Below are 19,274 nucleotides of genomic sequence, written 5' to 3'. Positions count from 1 at the left end.
TCACGGCCATTGTCTGAAGTAGCTTGGCTTCCGGGTTGTAGCCCGCGTCCTCGGCGAATAATTCACCGACGTATCGGTCGACATCGCAGTCGCCATCATCAGGGAGATGTTACTTACTGCAGGTAATTAATTATTCGCCAAGGACACGCCTACAACCCTGAAGCCAAGCTACTTCTATAAAAATCCAACGTTTGTTTGTTCGTTCTTACTCTGTGTGCTGCCGTACCATTAATCCGAACTCGATGACATTTTGCTCACTTGAACTTTAAAACAAGAGGATGGTCACTGTCTAGGTAAAATTTCGATAAAACCAACCCTTAAAACAGTGATTTAATTATTCTTGATATTTCGCCTTTCATTTTTATCAATTCGTTCATCTTATCTCTAGGCAATTTTGCACACTTGGATTTTGAAACACGAGGAAGATGAGATAACATGCTATAGGTGACGCACGAGTTGCATCAGATAAATACCAGTAAGTATAGTTACCGAGATCATTCCATCAACATACAATAGGTGGTGCGAGTTGTATTGAATATTTACCATTAATAATTTCATTACTGTTCTTCTTTTCTATGATCCAAATATTAATTATAAATAATTTGGATAGTAAGCAAAATACTTATTTCCCAGTAAGTAGTTTATGATAGTTCCTCTTATCTATAATCCAAATAACAACTGAAAACAATTAATCCAATTTAATTGAAATTTCACAAACTTGACCTTCAAAAGACAAGGAAGATCACTGTCTAGGTGAGATTTAGATAATTATCAGTAAGTATTTAATGACGGTTCCTCTTTTTTAAAGGCAGAATAATAATGGTGTTGGGTGAGTTGAGAGAGAGTTCTATAGAGATAGAGAGAGAGATACACAGAGATGTTTTGATATATAGATATAGAGGGAAAAAGAGAGAGAGTGAGATAGACATATAAAGGTACAGAGATAGAGATATATAGAGGGATCTAAATATATGAAGGGATATAGGAAAATATATGGACAGATATAGAGATAAAGTGATAAGAGAAATATATGATAGTAATAGAAAGATTTATACACACATACAAGAGGATAGAGATATATGGAGATATAGAGAAATATAGAACTAGAGAGATATAAATAGATAAAGTGATATAGGTACATAGTTATATAATGAAAGATAGATATGTATACATATAGAGTTATAGAGATATATAGAGGGATATGGAGAGACATGGGAGATAGAGAAGCTTTGTATATGTATACCTACTTAAACAAATTTAAAAAATCAAAATTGAAAGAGGCATTGCAATGTATGCCGGGCATTGGCTAGTATTTTATAAATAATAGTTGTTAATGTTTTTATATTAAAAATACCTTTTTTGTTTACTTTTCACTTCGGATATAATGTCATGAGTGCTCTATACCAATATATTGAGCAAAAAATTTATGAAATGGAAATGGTGCCAAAAATATATAATAAAAAATTGACATTGTGTTCTTTACCTCTATGAAGGAGAGTGTCTGTGGGTTTGTTTTTCATACAAAGCTACAGTGTTACTCCGAACTTGATGGAATTTTGAACATTTGACCTACAAAAATAGAGGAAAGTCAGTGTCTGTATGAGATTTGGAAGAACCACCTCAAACCCATTTTCTCACCCCTTGAAGCAGAATTTTGGTTCTTTGATTTTAATATGATGGTAAATGTCTAGAACAGAATGCTGTACTGCCAGAAAAGAGGAATGCAACATACCTGCTTCTATTATATTAATTTAAAGAAAATATTACAATTCCAAATACTTGAACAAACAAAATTAGAAATATTATGTGTGGCCAATTTATACATATTATATTCTTTTCTATTATTTCATGATTTCGGTCAGTAATATTTTAAATAGCTAATTTAAATCTCCAACTTGAAGCAATTTTAAGAGTGAAAGTGTGACTTACCCCCATTCAGACAGAAGAGATGACACACGTCCTGTTCACACTTCTTGCCAGCGAAGCCGGGCGGACAGTCGCACACCGGTCCCTGGGGCGTCAGCCGGCACGGGCCCTGCAAGAACAACACGACAGTTGCTTCCGTGGCACGGAGGCAGAGGGGCCTATGTTACATTTGTGGAATTTGAATACTCATATAAGTTTTTAGCAATTTCTTTATACAATTTTTGCTGTAACTGGCAGTAGTTCATCTCAAATTTAGTTTAAAAAAAAATTATACTTCTGGTCTTATCAGTTATCACAAAACACTGTTCATGTTTCATTACGTTGATGCCTGTATAGGGTCCGAGCATGCAGTCGAATATCGATATCTCGCCAATTGTATGCAACACACATGCTCTCTTTAATGCAGAGTAAACTATATTTGATAGCCCACACTCTTTCATGGTTACTGTGTACTACGACGATAGTTATGCAATAGTTCCGGCTCCTGTTCGGGACACGGTTTTCGTTTTCTATTTAAAGTTGAACAAAATATGTTTCTGTTGCATGACTTATTACTTTAAATTTGATGGCATGCTTTTGTATATTCTACTTTTAATTAAACGTACTTTCCATGAATAGGTTTTGTGTTTATGAATAACTTTACCTCAACAAAAAAGATTTTCTTGCATAAAACTCGCACCCCTACTTTTCAAACTTAATTTCGGTATAAAATGTGCGACGATTATGTGATAAAACATTACATTTGAATTTTAACCTTTCACTAAATGAATTCACAAATTTTTCCTGTCTTTACCTATTTCATTGTCTGAGGTTGGCTTAAAAATATTTCAATAAAAAGTTTTAGGCTAAAACAAACAGCGTATAGTCGTCTTCCTTTATAGGTTATTGAGTTGTTTTGAATCACAATCCATCCATGTTATCAGTTTAGCACTTAGTCATAAAACATTTTCTTTTTCCTGTATAAGAACTCGGGCCGAAACTGGAGAACAAAAAAGGTACTTGATGGTAAACCAAATCAAAATTGATCCAACCAAGATCCACACAATCATAATTACAATACTTAAATTAAATATGAACTTCTCATCAAGCTTTAATTTTACACGATTACTAACATCCACACTTTATGTGGAAGGACTTGGTGGAAGTTAGCCCACCAAATAAAATTTCAAAACCATATCCCCACCCAAGGCGGGAGTGGAACCCATGCCTCATGTCTAGGAGGCGGAGACCGGCACTCACGGTCGCGCAGTAGTTGTCGCAGTCAGACTTCTCGCACTGCGTCCCGTGGTAGCCCTTGGGACAGCTGCAGCGGGCGACCCCGCTGCTTCGCGAACAGGTGCCTCCGTTCAGACACTGCAGCTCAGCACACTTCTCGCAGCGAGTGCCTGGCCCGGGAACACACTGCATCACTCACGCACACCTTGCCCACGGTTCAATCAACACTTCTGAGTTCAATCCCAGGGTTGTATTTGTTTAAGTGAGGTAGGGATGTGCGAATCCTTGAATTTCAGTTCGGTTCGAATCCAATTCGAATCCCTGGCAATATTTCAGATATGAATCCGATTCCGAATATTAAGCACAGAATAATTAAAAATAACTGATTAATTTAAAAATAATGTGTGTTCTCTTTTTTCTAACTGTAACTACTGGCAATTATTTATTACACTGAGATTGAAATGTTTATAGTTATGTAAACTTAATTAATAATAAACACTTTAAAATATGAATACCAAAACATATTCGATTCTCCAACTCAATCGTAATAAACTTCACGCCACAGGGAAATCTCAGTTTTATAAACGTTTCAGCAAACGAACCATTTTTTCTGTAATAAATAGCCAAGATATTTTTCTCTTGTAGGTATGTAATTGTTTTTAGTTTATAGTTTGCTATAAGACGAAATTCGTAATTATAGTTTAAGCTCTCGAAATCTCGAAATTCTTTTAATGTCACTGTGTTAATTATTTAATATACATATCTTTCTTTGATACATCATATTATAAATACTTCCGTAATAGTAGCCTAATTTTATTTTTCACTGCTAGTATTTTTGAGCAGTATTAAATTAATTTATAACTTTTGTGAATATTCGTAATACTGTTCGAATCCATGTACGTACAATGATTCCGGGTTCAGGTAATTGTGGATTCGAACCGTACCCGATAATATTGGGTACTTGCACATCCCTAAAGTGAGGCAAGATGATGAGTGCGACGCTCGTTGGTCCATGTTGCGCAGTAATCATAACATTATATGGGGGAGAAATGTTGATAAAGGCATACTGTAAGTCCCTCAAGTGCTTTCGAGAATCTGTACCAGGTGTTACATGCCTACAAATTGTTCTGAAAACCTGTTTCAACAATTTTCACTCTTCTAAAACTACAGTTTAAAAAAAATTAATACATACACAAAAACTACTCATCTACCCACAGCATGTTCTTAAGAGCTTTTCTAAACAGACTCCACTCTGATATCTTGAGTAGTTTTCAAATCGCGTGGTTTATTCTAAAGCTCAGCACACGGTTTGCATGCCCAGGTAGGCGGGTCTGTAATACTTAGTCAACAGTGAGGTCATTACTAGGGACGCTTACAGTGATATTGGGGAAACTGTGGAAGACCAAATTCAGGATGGCCAAACTGTTCGAACCAAGACTCTCTGGAATATGGGTCCAGGGTCTAACCACTGCGACAACTCACTTTATATGAATGCTTTCGAAAGCTCCTCCAAAATGTTATTTGTCTGCCTTTACAACCCCCCCCCCTCCCCGCCAGTATTTAATTTGTCCTCTCACTGCAGACTTAAGGCTTACAATGCTAACCTTCGTGTTGAATCATCTCTAATATTTTGATAACAAAATTTTGATTACGGTTTCTTCCGTCTATGTGCTAAGTATCATTTGAAAACGTTTCAAAGTAATGTTGCTACGTTTAGAAAATAAAATATAGTAGTAATAATTTAACTGGAAAAAAAAAAAAAAACAAGTCACTACAAAGGTTTAAGTGGATGAAAACATTTTAATGTGACATCAGCGGGAATAAATAATAAGTTGTTACAATGGAGCCTTTGAAGAACATTTTGAAAAAGGATAAAGACATTTTGACTAGGGATTTGCAGGTACTCGATAATTTCAACTTCGATTCGATTCCTCAACTATTTGAACCCGGAACCGAAACTAATAAAATTTGGAATCGAAAAATTCTGGCAAATTTTTCAAAAATAAAAAAAATCTAAGAAAAAAATTGACGGTTACCGTTTAACTGATTGCTAGAAATAAATTTATTCGTCAATTATCATTAATGTAACTTGTAAAATTGCCGCGCACTTTTACTCAAGCAAATTTCATAACGTTATGAAATATAGGTTAGGCCGAACATTAATTTTTTTTCAAAGATCGTGTATGATATAATTTACACGTTCAGAACCACTAAGTGTTTAGGCTTGCAAAGATAAATACCTTACGAAAACTGCTTGTTTATGAAATAGTTTAACAATCAGCTAAAACATTTTTATTTCTGCCTACTTACGGCATATTACTCATGACCATTTCTCACGTTACACGGAAAAAAAATATTGTTGGTTTATTTGTTTTGAAAAATAAATAACACATATTAAAAATGAATTTTACAACCATCAACGCACAATTTTCTGTTAACAGTTAAAATAGTTCTTTGTTCAACCATACATTTACAAAGATCACCATTCTGTGACAGTCTTCTGTTAACAGAATAACCAACATTAAAACATTCACGACATAAAAATATTTTAGCGGTGCCGGACGTGTAGACCAGTTTACATGCCGGGAAGCCTACAACTCACGTAGTTTCGGTTCCCTGCAAGAATTTCCGAAGATTTCCGAAGTTTTGCGTTTTGGTATTAATGCCACTTCAGCCGCTAAATCAGAAGTTTCCAATGAAAACAAGCATGTTGTGACTGGACTGACCTAACCTAACCTAACCCTTCGATTTTTTTAATTTCAATTTTTGAGAGAAATCCGAAGTTGCACGAACGTGGTAGGGAACTGAAACTACGTGAGTTGTAGGCTACCGTGACAGGCCTCCATTTATCATAGATCGCGCGTGCCGACACAAAGGAATCAAATCACTGAATCGTAACATTCTGTCAGTATCGAAGTACTGTTTACTGTTTATGCTTTTGCCTTTTACAAAACTTAATTAAAGCTGATCATTGTTGTGTGGTTTAACTTCGTGAAGTTAATAAATTTATTATATTAAAGTATTTTTTTTTCGTTTTTAGGAGAACAGATCTTGTTGAAAAAAACAAAGAAATATATGTTACTTATTGGTTTTAATTTAAATAAACCTACTGGCTAGGCCATGCTGCATACGTCATATGTGCAAATGTAGGTTAATTAATAAATTATACTTCTTAGCGCAGCACGCATCGCACTATCTCGGTGACTCCAGTGAGGCAGCTAACTTTACCGTTGGTAACATTTGACATCTTTAAACAGTGGTGAAGTAATTAAATAAGTAATGGATGACAATTGTGACATCTTTAAACAGTTGTGAAGTAATTAAATAAGTAATGGATGACAATTGTGGCAAGTTTAAGGGCCGCAGTCATCTTCCAGAATTGTATTTCTTATTCATTTAAGTTAAATACATATGGTTCAAAATAAATACAATTTTTTTTTTAGTTAGTCCTACCAGGCTAATGACCATGTAGAAAAAGTTACCCAAAGAATCGAAATCGGAATCGAATTTAAACTCTTGTGGTGAAAATCGAATCTGAATTGAATCAAACTGAAAATCATGGAATCGCACAACCCTAATTTTGACTTTATATAAGAAGTGAAAACATGCTAACAGGGTATAAAAGTTTTTAAAATAAGGTTTGAGGGGCAAAAACAGGAAATAAGGGGGAGAGCTGAGAGATCGGGGGGAGCGGAGGTGCGGACGGTCACCTGAGAAGCGAGGCGGGCAGGAGCAGTCGGGCATGGCGTGGACGTTCACGTAGCAGGTCCCGCCGTTGAGGCACAGGCCCTCGCACAGGTGCACCGGGGTCTCGCAGCGCTCCCCCGTCCACTGGGGCAGGCAGTTGCACTACAACAAGGCAGGGGGCGCCCGTCAGCCCCGACCACCTCGCTTTCAACAGCTGTCACTTGTATTTCAACCATGTGTATATATGTTTACATACATACCTACGTAACGGTTGAAGTATTTTCAAATAGATCTGTTTGATGCAAACATATTCCTCAAACCCTTTACACATATACAGATTTAAGGGAAATAATTCACTAAACATATTAATGTATTTTCCTACATTAATGCAAAGTACACAACTTTATTCAGTGCCGCCAAGTATTACGAATTTCCCGTGATTATTACCGATCGAGACTTTCAGCTACGGAACTACAGAAACGTTATTTACTATGAACACAGAAAATCTAAATAATTGTCTCTAGATATTGCTTGAATCAGCTTTCCCTACGATAAATATTGCTCATTTAGCTAGGTAATGTAACAAATATAAAATTTTTTTTAAAGCACTTATTACTTTATTAGTTATTTATAATATTAAGTGGTTTACCAACGTGTGTCATCTTCAAATTATTTTATGGATGGATTATATCATAACCTTATAGGATTATTTATAGAGTTGTATTGGTGTAAACTTTATCATGTTATTTTACACATGTTCTATTGTATGCATGAATGTAATTCCTGATATGTGTGTTTGGAAGTTTTCAGTACTACTGATTGAACTCCCTGAAGTTAACAGTTATTGGCTACTACAAATAGTTTTTTCCCTTTGAAGCAAATGGTGTTTAGCATCGCATAACTACAACTATACCAACACTGATTTAATGCAGCTTTTTTTGGACATGGGGATATTAAAAATTGAGAAAATATGCACGTAAATCATAAACTAACCGTAATTAACTGGGTTATCATCTGTTCGCAGCTTGTTGTTGAATTCTGGGACATCCTGTATAATAATAATAACTAATTAAAGGAATCCTCGAATGCTGTGTATTTGATTTGTGATTTCCAGTGTGTTAATTATTTTCGCTGGACTTAAAATAAAAGTTTGGGGTCGCAGCATACTCAAGGGTACATTATTTTAGGATGGATATGGTAACAAACACGAGAGACTCGAAGGGAGGTAAGGGCGGGCGGGGGGGGGGGGGGGGACAATTGTTAGAACCAGGACCCAGGACCGAGACCTATCAGTTCGACCAACCCGAGCGATGACCGTTCTTGGTTGCAAGAACCTGGACCCAGGCCTCCCAACTCGAGCGATGTTAGCTCTCGGTGCGAGAACCTGGACCCAGACCTCCCAACACGAGCAATGATGGCTCTCGGTGCGAGACCCAGCCGAGCAGGGGGCAGGGGGGCGCACCTTGAGGGGCGGCTGGTCGGAGGGCGAGGGGCGCGGGGACAGCTGGTCGGCGTAGCACATGCCCTGGTTGAGGCAGTGGCGGGAGCAGCGGTAGTGCTGGCAGCGCTCGCCGCCGTAGAGGGACGGGCAGGCGCACATGGGCCCGTCGGCCGACATGTGGCAGGTCCCCCGGTTGCAGTCCAGGTCGCACGTCTTGGGCCGCGCGCTGCCCTGCTTGCACACCACCTGCGGCACGACACGCACGCTCGTGACGGACACAATCTACTACATTCCAGGCAAACCAGAACAATAAGGGTGGTCTGTACAGTCCATTTACGGACGATAATTATACGTGATAACGTCATGAGAAAACATTGATGAAAAATTGCATACTCTTTAGTTTTCAAATATTATTTACAGTTTTTGCAAATATAATTTTAAATAATTTTGTTTAAATAATATAATCACGAACAATTAGTTAAAAAGCCCGTCTTAACCTGTTCGATATTACAGAAGATTTTCTAGCACGGTGGTTGGCCGGTTCTTGCACGCTCGGCTCAGGCGGAACGTAACAATTTTTCGTGCGTGAAGCCGGCGTTCATCGATTTTTAAGACGTTATCACGTCAAAAAACCCGTAAGTGGAAATCTTAATTATTAATTTTTTGAAATCTGTTTTTCCCATCACTAAATATTTAAGTTGACAAAAATAGGGCTTTAAAGGTTTAAACTGCTTTTTGTTTTATTCTTTACTGTGGCATGGCAGCCAACAAAATACTTATCTCGTACAATTCGAGATGAGATGATTCTCCATACCCACAAAACGTGTCACTCGATTATGAGAAAAAATAAAACAAGAAAAATACGTTGATTATGTAAATCAGTTAAGTTTTAAACTTAAGTATGTTTCATTACACAATATGTCTCGGTGGGCGATTGCTTTCGCACTGGGTCGTCGCCGATGACTTGGGTTGATTTTCTAATTACTTTTACCAAAAAGGTACCTATGTAAAGTTGATCTGCACTGAGACAACAAAACTGATATATGCAATGCCATCTGTATTTGTTTGCACATTGCACGCCAAGACATGCTCGTTTTACTAAAAATTATTAAGTGATAAGTTATGGTTACTGCATTTGAATTCAGAAACACAAAGAGCTAAGATATTTTACACATAACCTCAAAAATGCACCAGCTGCATCTGCCATCACCAACAGTTTTGACAATTCTATTAACAAATAAGCTGTGAATCCTCTCTAATGCCGCAACATCACAACAACTTTCAAACCATTTGTTTTCTTAAAGTACATTGGAAACTGTTTTTTAAATTTTGTGAAATTTATTTTGAGCAATGGCGGCTTCAATATGACTTTTCGGGAGGGGCTATCGCACAAAGAAAGGCCATAGTTGGAAAAAAAGGAAACTGGTCAAATATTGGCCTTGGAATATTATTTACATATTACAGGTTTCACATACAGAACCTTAGTAGCTCCATGCAACTTTCGATGAGATAAAAGTTTAACATATGAAATTAAATATTTAAGTAAACATGAATATACACTAATCAATAAAATTGGTCTCGGGAGGGGCTATCGCCCCCACTTCTGGAGCCGCGCTTGACTTTGAGACCTTCGTGCCCTGCAGTGAGGACAGGCGGTGGGCGGCACCCACTTACCTTGCCGGAGCTGTTGTTGGCGACGACCTTCACGAGGCCGTCCGGGCACACACAGGTGCGGCCGACCTCCGAGGGTGTGGGCCCGGGCCCCAGGAGGCACAGCGCGCTCTCGTGGCACGGGTTCAAGTCGCACGGGTTCGACACTGCCGGCACGCACCACACTCCGCATCATGCACCGTCGCAGACAGACAGTGACGTAGCCAGGATTTGTGTATGCGGGGGTGTTAAGAAGCATTGCCCCCCCCCCCCCCCCCTGTATTAAAGCGGGGGGGTCCGGGGGTCCTCCCCCGGGAAAATTTGGATTTTAAAGTGTAAAATAGTGCTACTTTAGCAGTTTTCGGTACTTAAATTTAAGTTTTGTAATGGTAAAAATTTTATTAATTTTAATATGAAATTTGTTTGAGTGATGAATAAGAAATAAATTAAAGATTTGGTGTAAAAGGGGGGGGGGGAGGTTTGAACCCCTAAACCCCCCCCCTGGCTTTGCCCCTGCAGACAGACACAAGAAACATGCCAAGTTTATGCTGGGATCTATCGACAATCATTTGCAAGTAAAATTGTAACGTAGTAGGAGGTGTTGAAAGATAAAAAACGGTGATGAGAAAGAGAAAAGTGATATGTAGGGCCATTAGGCTGTGGTAAGATATGCCAGTGCCAGCATTTTCTTCCCTGTGACTGACGACCATCTGCAAAAGAAGACATTGTCTTATTTGACCGAGCCATTCAGGACATGATTGCTTCCACGGAGAATGGCTGCTGTGATGCATGCACCAACAGTAGACATGCACCTAAAAAAAACTCAACCTATCACGAAACACAGATGATGGTACAGTGTTTTCAACACTTAGAAAGTCTCAAAATCTTTTTCCGAGAAATAAATGTCCCTAGTGATAAGGGTAGTGATAAAAAAATTAACATGGTAATGAGTGCAAAGAAAGATGAAAATGGTGATGAGGAGGTTGGTGAATAGGTTGGTGATGGTGATGTTTGTAAGAATGGTCGTAAGGAGTATAGAGGTGAGGATGGTGGCGATGAGGAAGTGTAAGTTTTAAAGGTGTACCAATATGAAAATAAATATTACTGAACGTAGCTATGAAATGTCTAGTTTTATCAGCTGCAATTTTTATTCATAAAGATTATCAAACAGAGTGTAAAATGACGGAGCATATAAATATGTTCTGCAAAACTAAAGCCCCAAAGTCATGTAATAAAAAAAAATTAATTTGGGAAAAGTTTAGTTCTAACTTGAGAATTTCATTTCTTAATATTAGTATAGTATTGAATGAAAGCTCAAAACAGTGTTTTTGGCTTTATATTTTATCCTTAATATCTGAATGATTTAATAACAACAATAGTACACATAGTCGTAAGAATACCAGTTAGCGTCTATATCGCAGTTACTTCAACCAGTTCAAATGAATGCTCATTGCAACCAGTGCAACCCTTCACGGTAAAATTATAAAGTGCTTTTGACGTCATAACGTCTTATAAATCGATGAACGCCGGCTGCACGCACGAAAAAGCAGCATGACTCATTGTCACGTTCCCCCTGAGCCGAGCGTGCAAGCGAGAGCGCGGAACAAGCAATAAGAGAGGCGCACGATTGGCCTAAGCGTTCGGCTTGTGACGCATCTATCTCTCTTCCACTCACGTTATCACGTAAAATTATCATCCGTAAACCAACTTTACATACAGACAACCCCCCCCCCCCCTCCCCTTTTAACTTCTATTGTTCTAACACATTTCTCCGTGTTCAAAATATTTTGGTCACTTTGCCGAGAGTAACAGAAGGTAAATAGTCTGTGAGGTTCTTACAGTTCTTAGTCTGCTTGTTCTCCTGCACTATGAGGATGTCCGAGGCCCTGTTGAGGCTCTGCACCAGGTACGTGAAGTTGCCACGGCCAAACTTGTTGATCTTCAGGACGTTGTTCACTTGGTACGTGCTCACGTACAGGTTGTCCTCAAACACGTCCAGCTTGAACGGCTTCTCGTTGAGCGACGACTCGCCTGGAAGCACAAGACCACCGAGGCATTCGCAACACTGGCCGCATCGTGGCTGCATTTCGAAAATGTCAAGGTTTAAGTTTGGATCAGTTTTGTTTGTAGTAGGGATGGGAAAATCGATTCTTTGATACCCCGATACTAATTGATTCTGTGAAATTAATCGAGAATCGAGAATCGAGGAAAAATGTCAAATGTTGACACTGAAAGGTCATTTTCAAAGTATTCTGTCATTGCTCATTGTCAGTGACCGGAGAAGATCTCTTTTGCCTGAGAATGCTGAACTTCTAACTATGGTTGCTTTCTCATGAATCATGAATAATGTTCACCTAAATAAAATACTGGCACCTGTATATAAATGCACCTTCACCAAATATGGGAAGAATAATGCCAAAACTATGAGGTCCTAAGTTATGTTCATAATGTTTTTATACTTTCCTCTTATACACAATCTACGCCGTTAATATTTATTTACTTTGAGCAAAAATTGTAAATATTAATAAAAGGGGTTACAATTACATTTACTATTATCGATCTTAAATGTCCTAAATAAATAATAAAGGTGATACCGAAAAAATCTGAATTTTTATGATGATAAATCTCATAATCTTTAGGATGAAATCTCCCAAAAAATAAAGCAGTAAAATCTTGGCTCTACCTATTACGTACAACCTTATACAGTGTTTGTCTAGATAGTCAAATAATTTTTTTTTTAACCAAACTGATATTTTTTTTTTAAATTGCTATCTCCGTGTTTTCCGGTTGTTTGTGGACCCCCTGGCAGTAATAACCTTGATGATCGGGAGTCTACTGTACACGTACTCACAGGTTGGTACTTCAGAAAGGCACACAGAGGGGGAGAATAACTTTTACTCGTCTATGTGGTTGCGACATTTTGCTGCTTCGACCAGTTTTCTCACAAAACAAAGAATGGACAGTGGCGGATTGCGAGTTCATGGCTTTATGGGTTGAGACTAGATTTTATGGTTTTATTTTTAGTCTAATTTTGTTTTTAAAACAGAGGATTTTGGTGTTATTGTTTTTTTTTCACTTAAGTGTTTTTGTAATACTTACTTCACCAAAATAGGGGTAAAATTTATATGCTGTATTTTTATGGTAAAAATACAGCATATAAATTGGTCTAAAACAGATACATTCAGAACAATAAAAAAATTGGTTTAAAATTGACTCATTAAGAGATTCACAATAAAAAAAAAATTAAAATTAATTTTTCCAATCCATGCACTTTGATACTTTTTTTTGTTTCGAAATAAACGACATTCCTTGGATTTCAAACATTAAAAGATTCATTTTTTTTATGATTTCAATTAATTTTTGTTTAAATGCTACTTAATTCCATGATATAACTTGTATTTCTGTGCTGTATGGTGTATTAACTGGCATTTCGGTGTGAGTTCTGTTTTATCACAATTCACCATATAATCTTGTTTCTAATTATGTATCATGAGTAGAAAACTTAACAACTGGAAAAGAAAAGAAGTAGAATAAAATTTAAAGAATTGATGTTTGAATAAGCGTGCAACGGCGCAAATGAAAAATATTTTATGTTATATGATTCCCCCACAAATTTTAATATAGAAAGTTGAAACCTTGAGTGATGCACAATTTCCCAGTGATGACAAAATAACGACAAACAAGCTCACAAAAGAAACAGGCAGAGAGGGCACACACCATCGACGAACCGCTTGACGATGTGGCGGTCCCTGCCCGTGACGTGTATGCTCTCGATGGCATGGCCTTTGGGGTCCGTCCAGTAGAGTCGCCTCGCGGGGTAGTCGATGGCCAGGCCCATCGGCCACTGCACCAGGGTGTCGACGAGCGCTCGCCGGCCCGTGCCGTCCATGAAGGCCACTTCGATGCGTGCGTTCCGCCCCCAGTCAGACCAGAACATCAGCCTGCCACCACGTTCACAAGCTATCAACCACTGCACTGCAGAACATTTTATATCGTACCACTTCAAATATGCTTTTCAAAACCCTGAAAGAATTATACAATACATAATAACATTTCAGTATAAAAGAGCATTTATTACTAATATCAATAAAAATTAGAAATCTATTGTTATATTTCATACTGAGTTGTAGACTTTCGCAAATCTCTAAAATATAGCACGGATCATATGAACAAAGCATGACTTAGCAAGGAAAAACTTTGATGGAATAAATGAACGAAAAACAGTGTGCGCCTTCCGTAAAACCGTAAAAGACTGCAGATCTGAATTACCAAAACAAATACCGAACTTACACAAATACGGCTGGCATTTCAGCAAAACCGACACTCGCAAAACAGTCTACGGGTTTGTTCAAAACGAGCCAAACTAAAAAACAGGATAATAAAAACCAAAAGTTGTCGGAGTTAGCCTACCCTGACTGCGGATCGACCACAATGTCGTGAGGCTGATCGAGTTCCGTCACGACCAAGGTGTACTTCTTGCGCCCGTCGATGGCCGACGCCATCACCTTGTCCGCCCCTGCGTCGACCCAGTACACCCGCTTGGCCACCCAGTCCACCGCGATGCCCCGCGGATCCACCAGCTTCGTTGCCTGTTGAACACACGTCGCCGTGAAGGAAACATGTCGTACCAGCTGAATCCTGAATCTATACATCTTTAAAAAAAAAGCGTCTGTGAATTTATTTTTTGTTTTACAAATCTACAGATTTGCTCCCACCATATCGTACTTTACCCTTTAATATTTCTGCTTCATGTTTCACTCACATTTCATTGCATACTAAAATTTCACCCCCTATATGCCTAGAAATAAAGTATATATTTAAAAATTCACACATACTTGATAAGATTTATGGAAAAATAATATAAATAAAACCTATTATTTGTAAATAGTGCATATAAAGTAAAAAAAAAAATAGCCAGTCATGGGGACTGTCAACAGAAGTAAAAACTTAAAACTTTGTTTTCAAATGTGTAATATGACATCATTTCTACGTCAAATGTACGCAAGAAAATGATTTTGGTATTATAACAGTACTATGTCAGCATGATATAATTTATCCTTACATCATTTTTTTAATCACAACAGATGTAAGTGTTATGTAAAAATTACGTAAAAATTCATTACCTATTTATGACTTAACAGTAATGTCAGACCTAGTTCATGTATTCACGTGGTCAAATTAAACTTCACTCACTGCTGCTACAGCCATGTCGGTGGCGCGAACTCGCGAGATTTCACCCATCCAAAAAAAAAACAGTCCAACACGCACATGATACAGTCGAGTATACACAAAGTATCAGTGTAATATATGAGTGTACACCTACGTCGCCAGTCCGGCGCAACACGTCACTAGCATGTCGGTGACGCGAACCAATGAGTTTCGCCCCTACCAAAAAAATCGCTCGACGCGGCTAGAGAAGTTTTCACTTCAAAAAAAAAAAAAGGAAAATAAACTAAACATTGCGACACGACAAACGTGTGCCCGTGACGTCTGCGACGGGAGCTCACCAGGATCCTCAAGCTGCTGTCCCTGCGGACCCTCCTCCGCGACGACGGGGCGTCGAAGTCGGACAGGCCGGACCGGAGGATGCGCTTGTTCTGGTGGTCGGACCAGAACACGACGGGGTCCACGGGGTCCCACAGCACGTCGATGGACTCGACCTTGTAGCCGGGGGCGGCGGGCTGCTTGTCCAGCAGCTGGTTGGGCGAGTTGTCGCCCGCCACGTACGGGTTGAGCACTCGCAGCTCCGTGTCCCCGGCCACCATGAGGTGCGCGGGGCTGCCTGCGGGGGGCGCCAGCAACCAACACTGAAGCACTCGTTCGTCAATATCACTGTCAAAACCTACCAACTGTACGTACTGTGAGAAGATCAAAAACTTGAAATTACGTGATTATGTAATACACAATTGTAGTAATAACTCTGAACGCATTAAATATCAGTGCAACAGGTGTTTAAGCAAGTTTAAACACTATGGAAGATTAAAACGTCACCTCAGGAATTGTGATAGACTGGCTGTACATTCATCAGAATCCAGCTGTATATTTTGTAACAAAACATTAGCAACTATTCAAAGTGCAAAACAGCATGAAATATTTCACTGTCCTTTTAATGAAGTCGATAATTCTGCTTTGTGTGAAAATTGTGGTGTACCAATATGTCGACCTGATAGACTGAATAGACATTTAAAGTCATGTAAAGGGCTTAGTCCATACAATAAGAAGACTGATTGATTCGAGAAATCCACAAGCCTTTAGTACTTTGTGTTTTTTTTTGTACTTGTCATAGGTTAGAATTTATGTAATAAAAATTTTTAAAAGTACTTGCGGTGTTTTTTATTTTCTCAAACCTGTCACTTTTGTGGTATTTTTTAAATTAAAGTTGTTTTGTATAGGCCAGGGATCGAACCAAGGACAGGAATGATGTTGAGGTTACTGAATTTCATATCACATTGTCTGTCCGTACATTGTCTGTCCGAGATTCAATGCAGTTATAGTTTCATGTTTCATACACAAGTGCATCTCTGACATGTTCTGTGTCATATCACTACTTTTACATTCGATAATATTCAGCTCAAATGTTTAAGGTTCATTTGTAAACAAACGCACATGCCGATTTTTACATACATACATCTAATTTCGATTGTAAATCAAAAGCTAATGAAATGATGGATGGCCTTGTGCGCATAATACAAGGAATCTGTCCGTACCGTATCACTAGTCTAGGATACAAAATTAGAAATTACACAAGATCCCTTCTAACTACAGTAGAAACTCTTTTTTGCATGCTTGGGGTAGACGAATTCTCTTGATTAACGTATTTTTTTTTATTGCACCGTCCTTTTCCTTACAGTATTAATGCAATTACTTTCCCACTTTATGCAAAAGCATTTCTCGCAATTTACGTTGCAACAGCACTAGATTTAATAGCAAACCACTAGAAAAATTTAGATGGAACAATACCAGTTAAAAGTGAATAGAGTTAGCTTTATTTATTTCATGTTACTGCATACCGGCACTGCAGATTCGTTTGCCGTTGTAAACAAGCTACATTTTTTTGTGCCACATGCCACTATACACAATATGGCTATGAATCAGAACTTTCGTGATGTGAAAGTGAAAATTTAAGTTCAATTTTATATCTCTCCCTTTAAAATTTAATGAATTATGGATGATATAAGTTGTTAATGTGGTTTTTACATAAATAAACAGTAGATTACTGGGCCCATATTAAAATAAGTTTTAAACCCACATATCCATATCTTGTAAAAGCATCGTCGTGCGTGTTTCGTGATGCTTGTTTTACCACATTAGAAACATTTTTGAAACAAAGTTGGCAGCATTGTATTTCCAAACATTGCAACTATTCCTAAACAATTGTTCTTTTTACATATTTTTGTCCTAGTCCCTTGAAATATGTAAAAACAAGGTTTTACTGTATCAGTGTATTCACCAGACACACATAATAAAATTAACAAGAGAAGCAACTTGTCTGAAACAAAAATGTATATTCTATTACGTCAAAGCTAGTCATAAATATAAAAAAAGAAGGGAATAAAAACCAGTTTTGTAAGTCAAATATATTTTAATTCTATCCTTCTTACAAGAAGGTAACAAGGGGCATAACTATTATTTTATACTTAACAAGAAATTTAACTGGCATAGAACACACAATTAATAAACTCATGCACGTGTAGTAATGGACAGCGAATTTTTCCAACGATATGAACTTCTTATGGTATACACAAAAATACTTATATTTTGTAGTAACGGGTGAACTAACTAGTGTAGTGTGGTAACGAAGGAACGGATTGGACCAACGCAGATCGTGTGGAACAGTGGAACAATGGATACTGTAAGCGTGGGATGTACATGTGTTTTGTAACAGTAGTGTGAAATAAAGAGATACAACATATTTAAAAAAAATATTATTCAGTAACGACATCTTCTTGAATGGTATTCAAGATGATTGAGGAAGAGAACTTGTGGACGAGAAGAGGAGTCGAGTGCAACGGAGCGCGCGCCACGAACCTAGCGCGATGCAGGTCTTGGTCTTGGCCCGAGTGCCCAGCATGGTGTAGCCGGCGGCGCAGTGGCACGTGAAGTTGTGTGCCTTCTTCCGGACGCAGAGCTGCGAGCAGTCGCCGAACAGGCACGGCGGCGGCACGCACCCTTCCTCGTCCGTGTTGTCCCCGCAGTCGTTGAACGTGTCGCAGCGCAGGGTCGAGTTGATGCAGTAGCCGTTCCCGCAGCGGTACTCCCCGTTGATGCAGTGGTTCATCTGCTGGCCTGGCGACAACGGGAGGAAGCTTGTTGCGTTGCGGCAACTGCAGCTTCCGTTGCTAATCTAACGCGAATACAATAGTCGCCCACATTTATGCCAGTAAAAAAAAAAAAAATATTTCAAGTATTTCAATTTTTAAATTTTAAACCTGGTTGTATATCTTAACCGGAAACCTACCCCCGCCACACTGGACTATTATTTTATATTTTATCCTACTTTTGAATATCTATTGAGATTATTGGCACAAGCCGTAAATAATAACTTTCTAAGCTTCCTCATGCTTTATTATCCTGTGTTGATGAACAGGCTCCGGCATTAATTCGCCAAGAGGAAAATCGCCAAAGCAGCTGAATTTGACGTAATGGCCATGAATATTGACTTGCCGAAAAGGTTCAAACCTACAATGTGTGATTTGCTGAGGCATAAAATTAAATAAAACATCTATTCTGTAAATTTGTGGCCATCCCAAAATTAAAAACAAAATGTGTTAAAAAAAATTTATTTAAAACACACTAAAAAATGATCCAGGTATAATAGAAAGGTTTGAAGCTTCTAAAATAAACTAAAAATGGAATCCCAGTAAAAATAATTTTCGTTACACAAATTAAATTAGAAAAACACATTCAGTATCTCAATCGAAACCCGTTCTGTAATGATTTTCAATGTTGTGGCATCTAAAGTCACAGTCATTGTCAAGAGCAGGGATGGTCTGCTAATGGGGTTCTAAATTCTGCTTGGTCAACATTGATAGACAGCTGAAGGTCGCAGGTCTTGAAGTGCAGGCAGTTCCGATGGGTAGAGGATAAACGAGTCGAGGCGTCAAGTACTGAGGCGATGAGAAGAGTCAGTGGTTAGCCGGTGACTAGTAGTCACAGCTTCCGCGCCCTCTTTCCCTGCATATCTGGCCGGGAGGAGGGTAACCAATGGGAAGCGAGAGCAGTGCTGACCAGCGGCGCATGTTGATTGGGCGGGGAAGGGAGGGGTAAGTCCCAGGCGAGTCTCGGTGGTTCAAGGTCAGGGAGCAGAATTGAGCTGGGTGTGTATTGGGTGACAGAGCAGCTGCCGTCATCCAAG

At 38.6% G+C, this 19,274-nt stretch overlaps 1 protein-coding gene across 1 annotated transcript in view; it reads right to left on the bottom strand.

The window, feature by feature from the left end:
- The window catches only part of LOC134528557 (prolow-density lipoprotein receptor-related protein 1), a 348,548-nt gene that overhangs the window by 14,906 nt on the left and 314,368 nt on the right, over positions 1–19,274 (bottom strand). Inside the window, exons 61-70 of the mRNA XM_063362288.1 lie at positions 17,948–18,205; positions 15,427–15,701; positions 14,330–14,508; positions 13,637–13,860; positions 11,759–11,950; positions 9,944–10,086; positions 8,291–8,515; positions 6,852–6,990; positions 3,166–3,311; positions 1,930–2,035 (exon numbers count right to left, since the gene is read on the bottom strand). Of these exons, the coding sequence (XP_063218358.1) occupies positions 1,930–2,035; positions 3,166–3,311; positions 6,852–6,990; positions 8,291–8,515; positions 9,944–10,086; positions 11,759–11,950; positions 13,637–13,860; positions 14,330–14,508; positions 15,427–15,701; positions 17,948–18,205 (1,887 nt within the window). The remainder of the gene's footprint in view (positions 1–1,929; positions 2,036–3,165; positions 3,312–6,851; positions 6,991–8,290; positions 8,516–9,943; positions 10,087–11,758; positions 11,951–13,636; positions 13,861–14,329; positions 14,509–15,426; positions 15,702–17,947; positions 18,206–19,274) is intronic.

This window comes from Bacillus rossius, chromosome 1 (genome assembly GCF_032445375.1).
Source record: "Bacillus rossius redtenbacheri isolate Brsri chromosome 1, Brsri_v3, whole genome shotgun sequence".
NCBI classification, from domain to species: Eukaryota; Metazoa; Arthropoda; class Insecta; order Phasmatodea; family Bacillidae; genus Bacillus; species Bacillus rossius.
The sequence above is the reverse complement of the archived record's forward strand: the minus strand, read 5'-3'. Positions and strand labels throughout refer to the sequence as shown.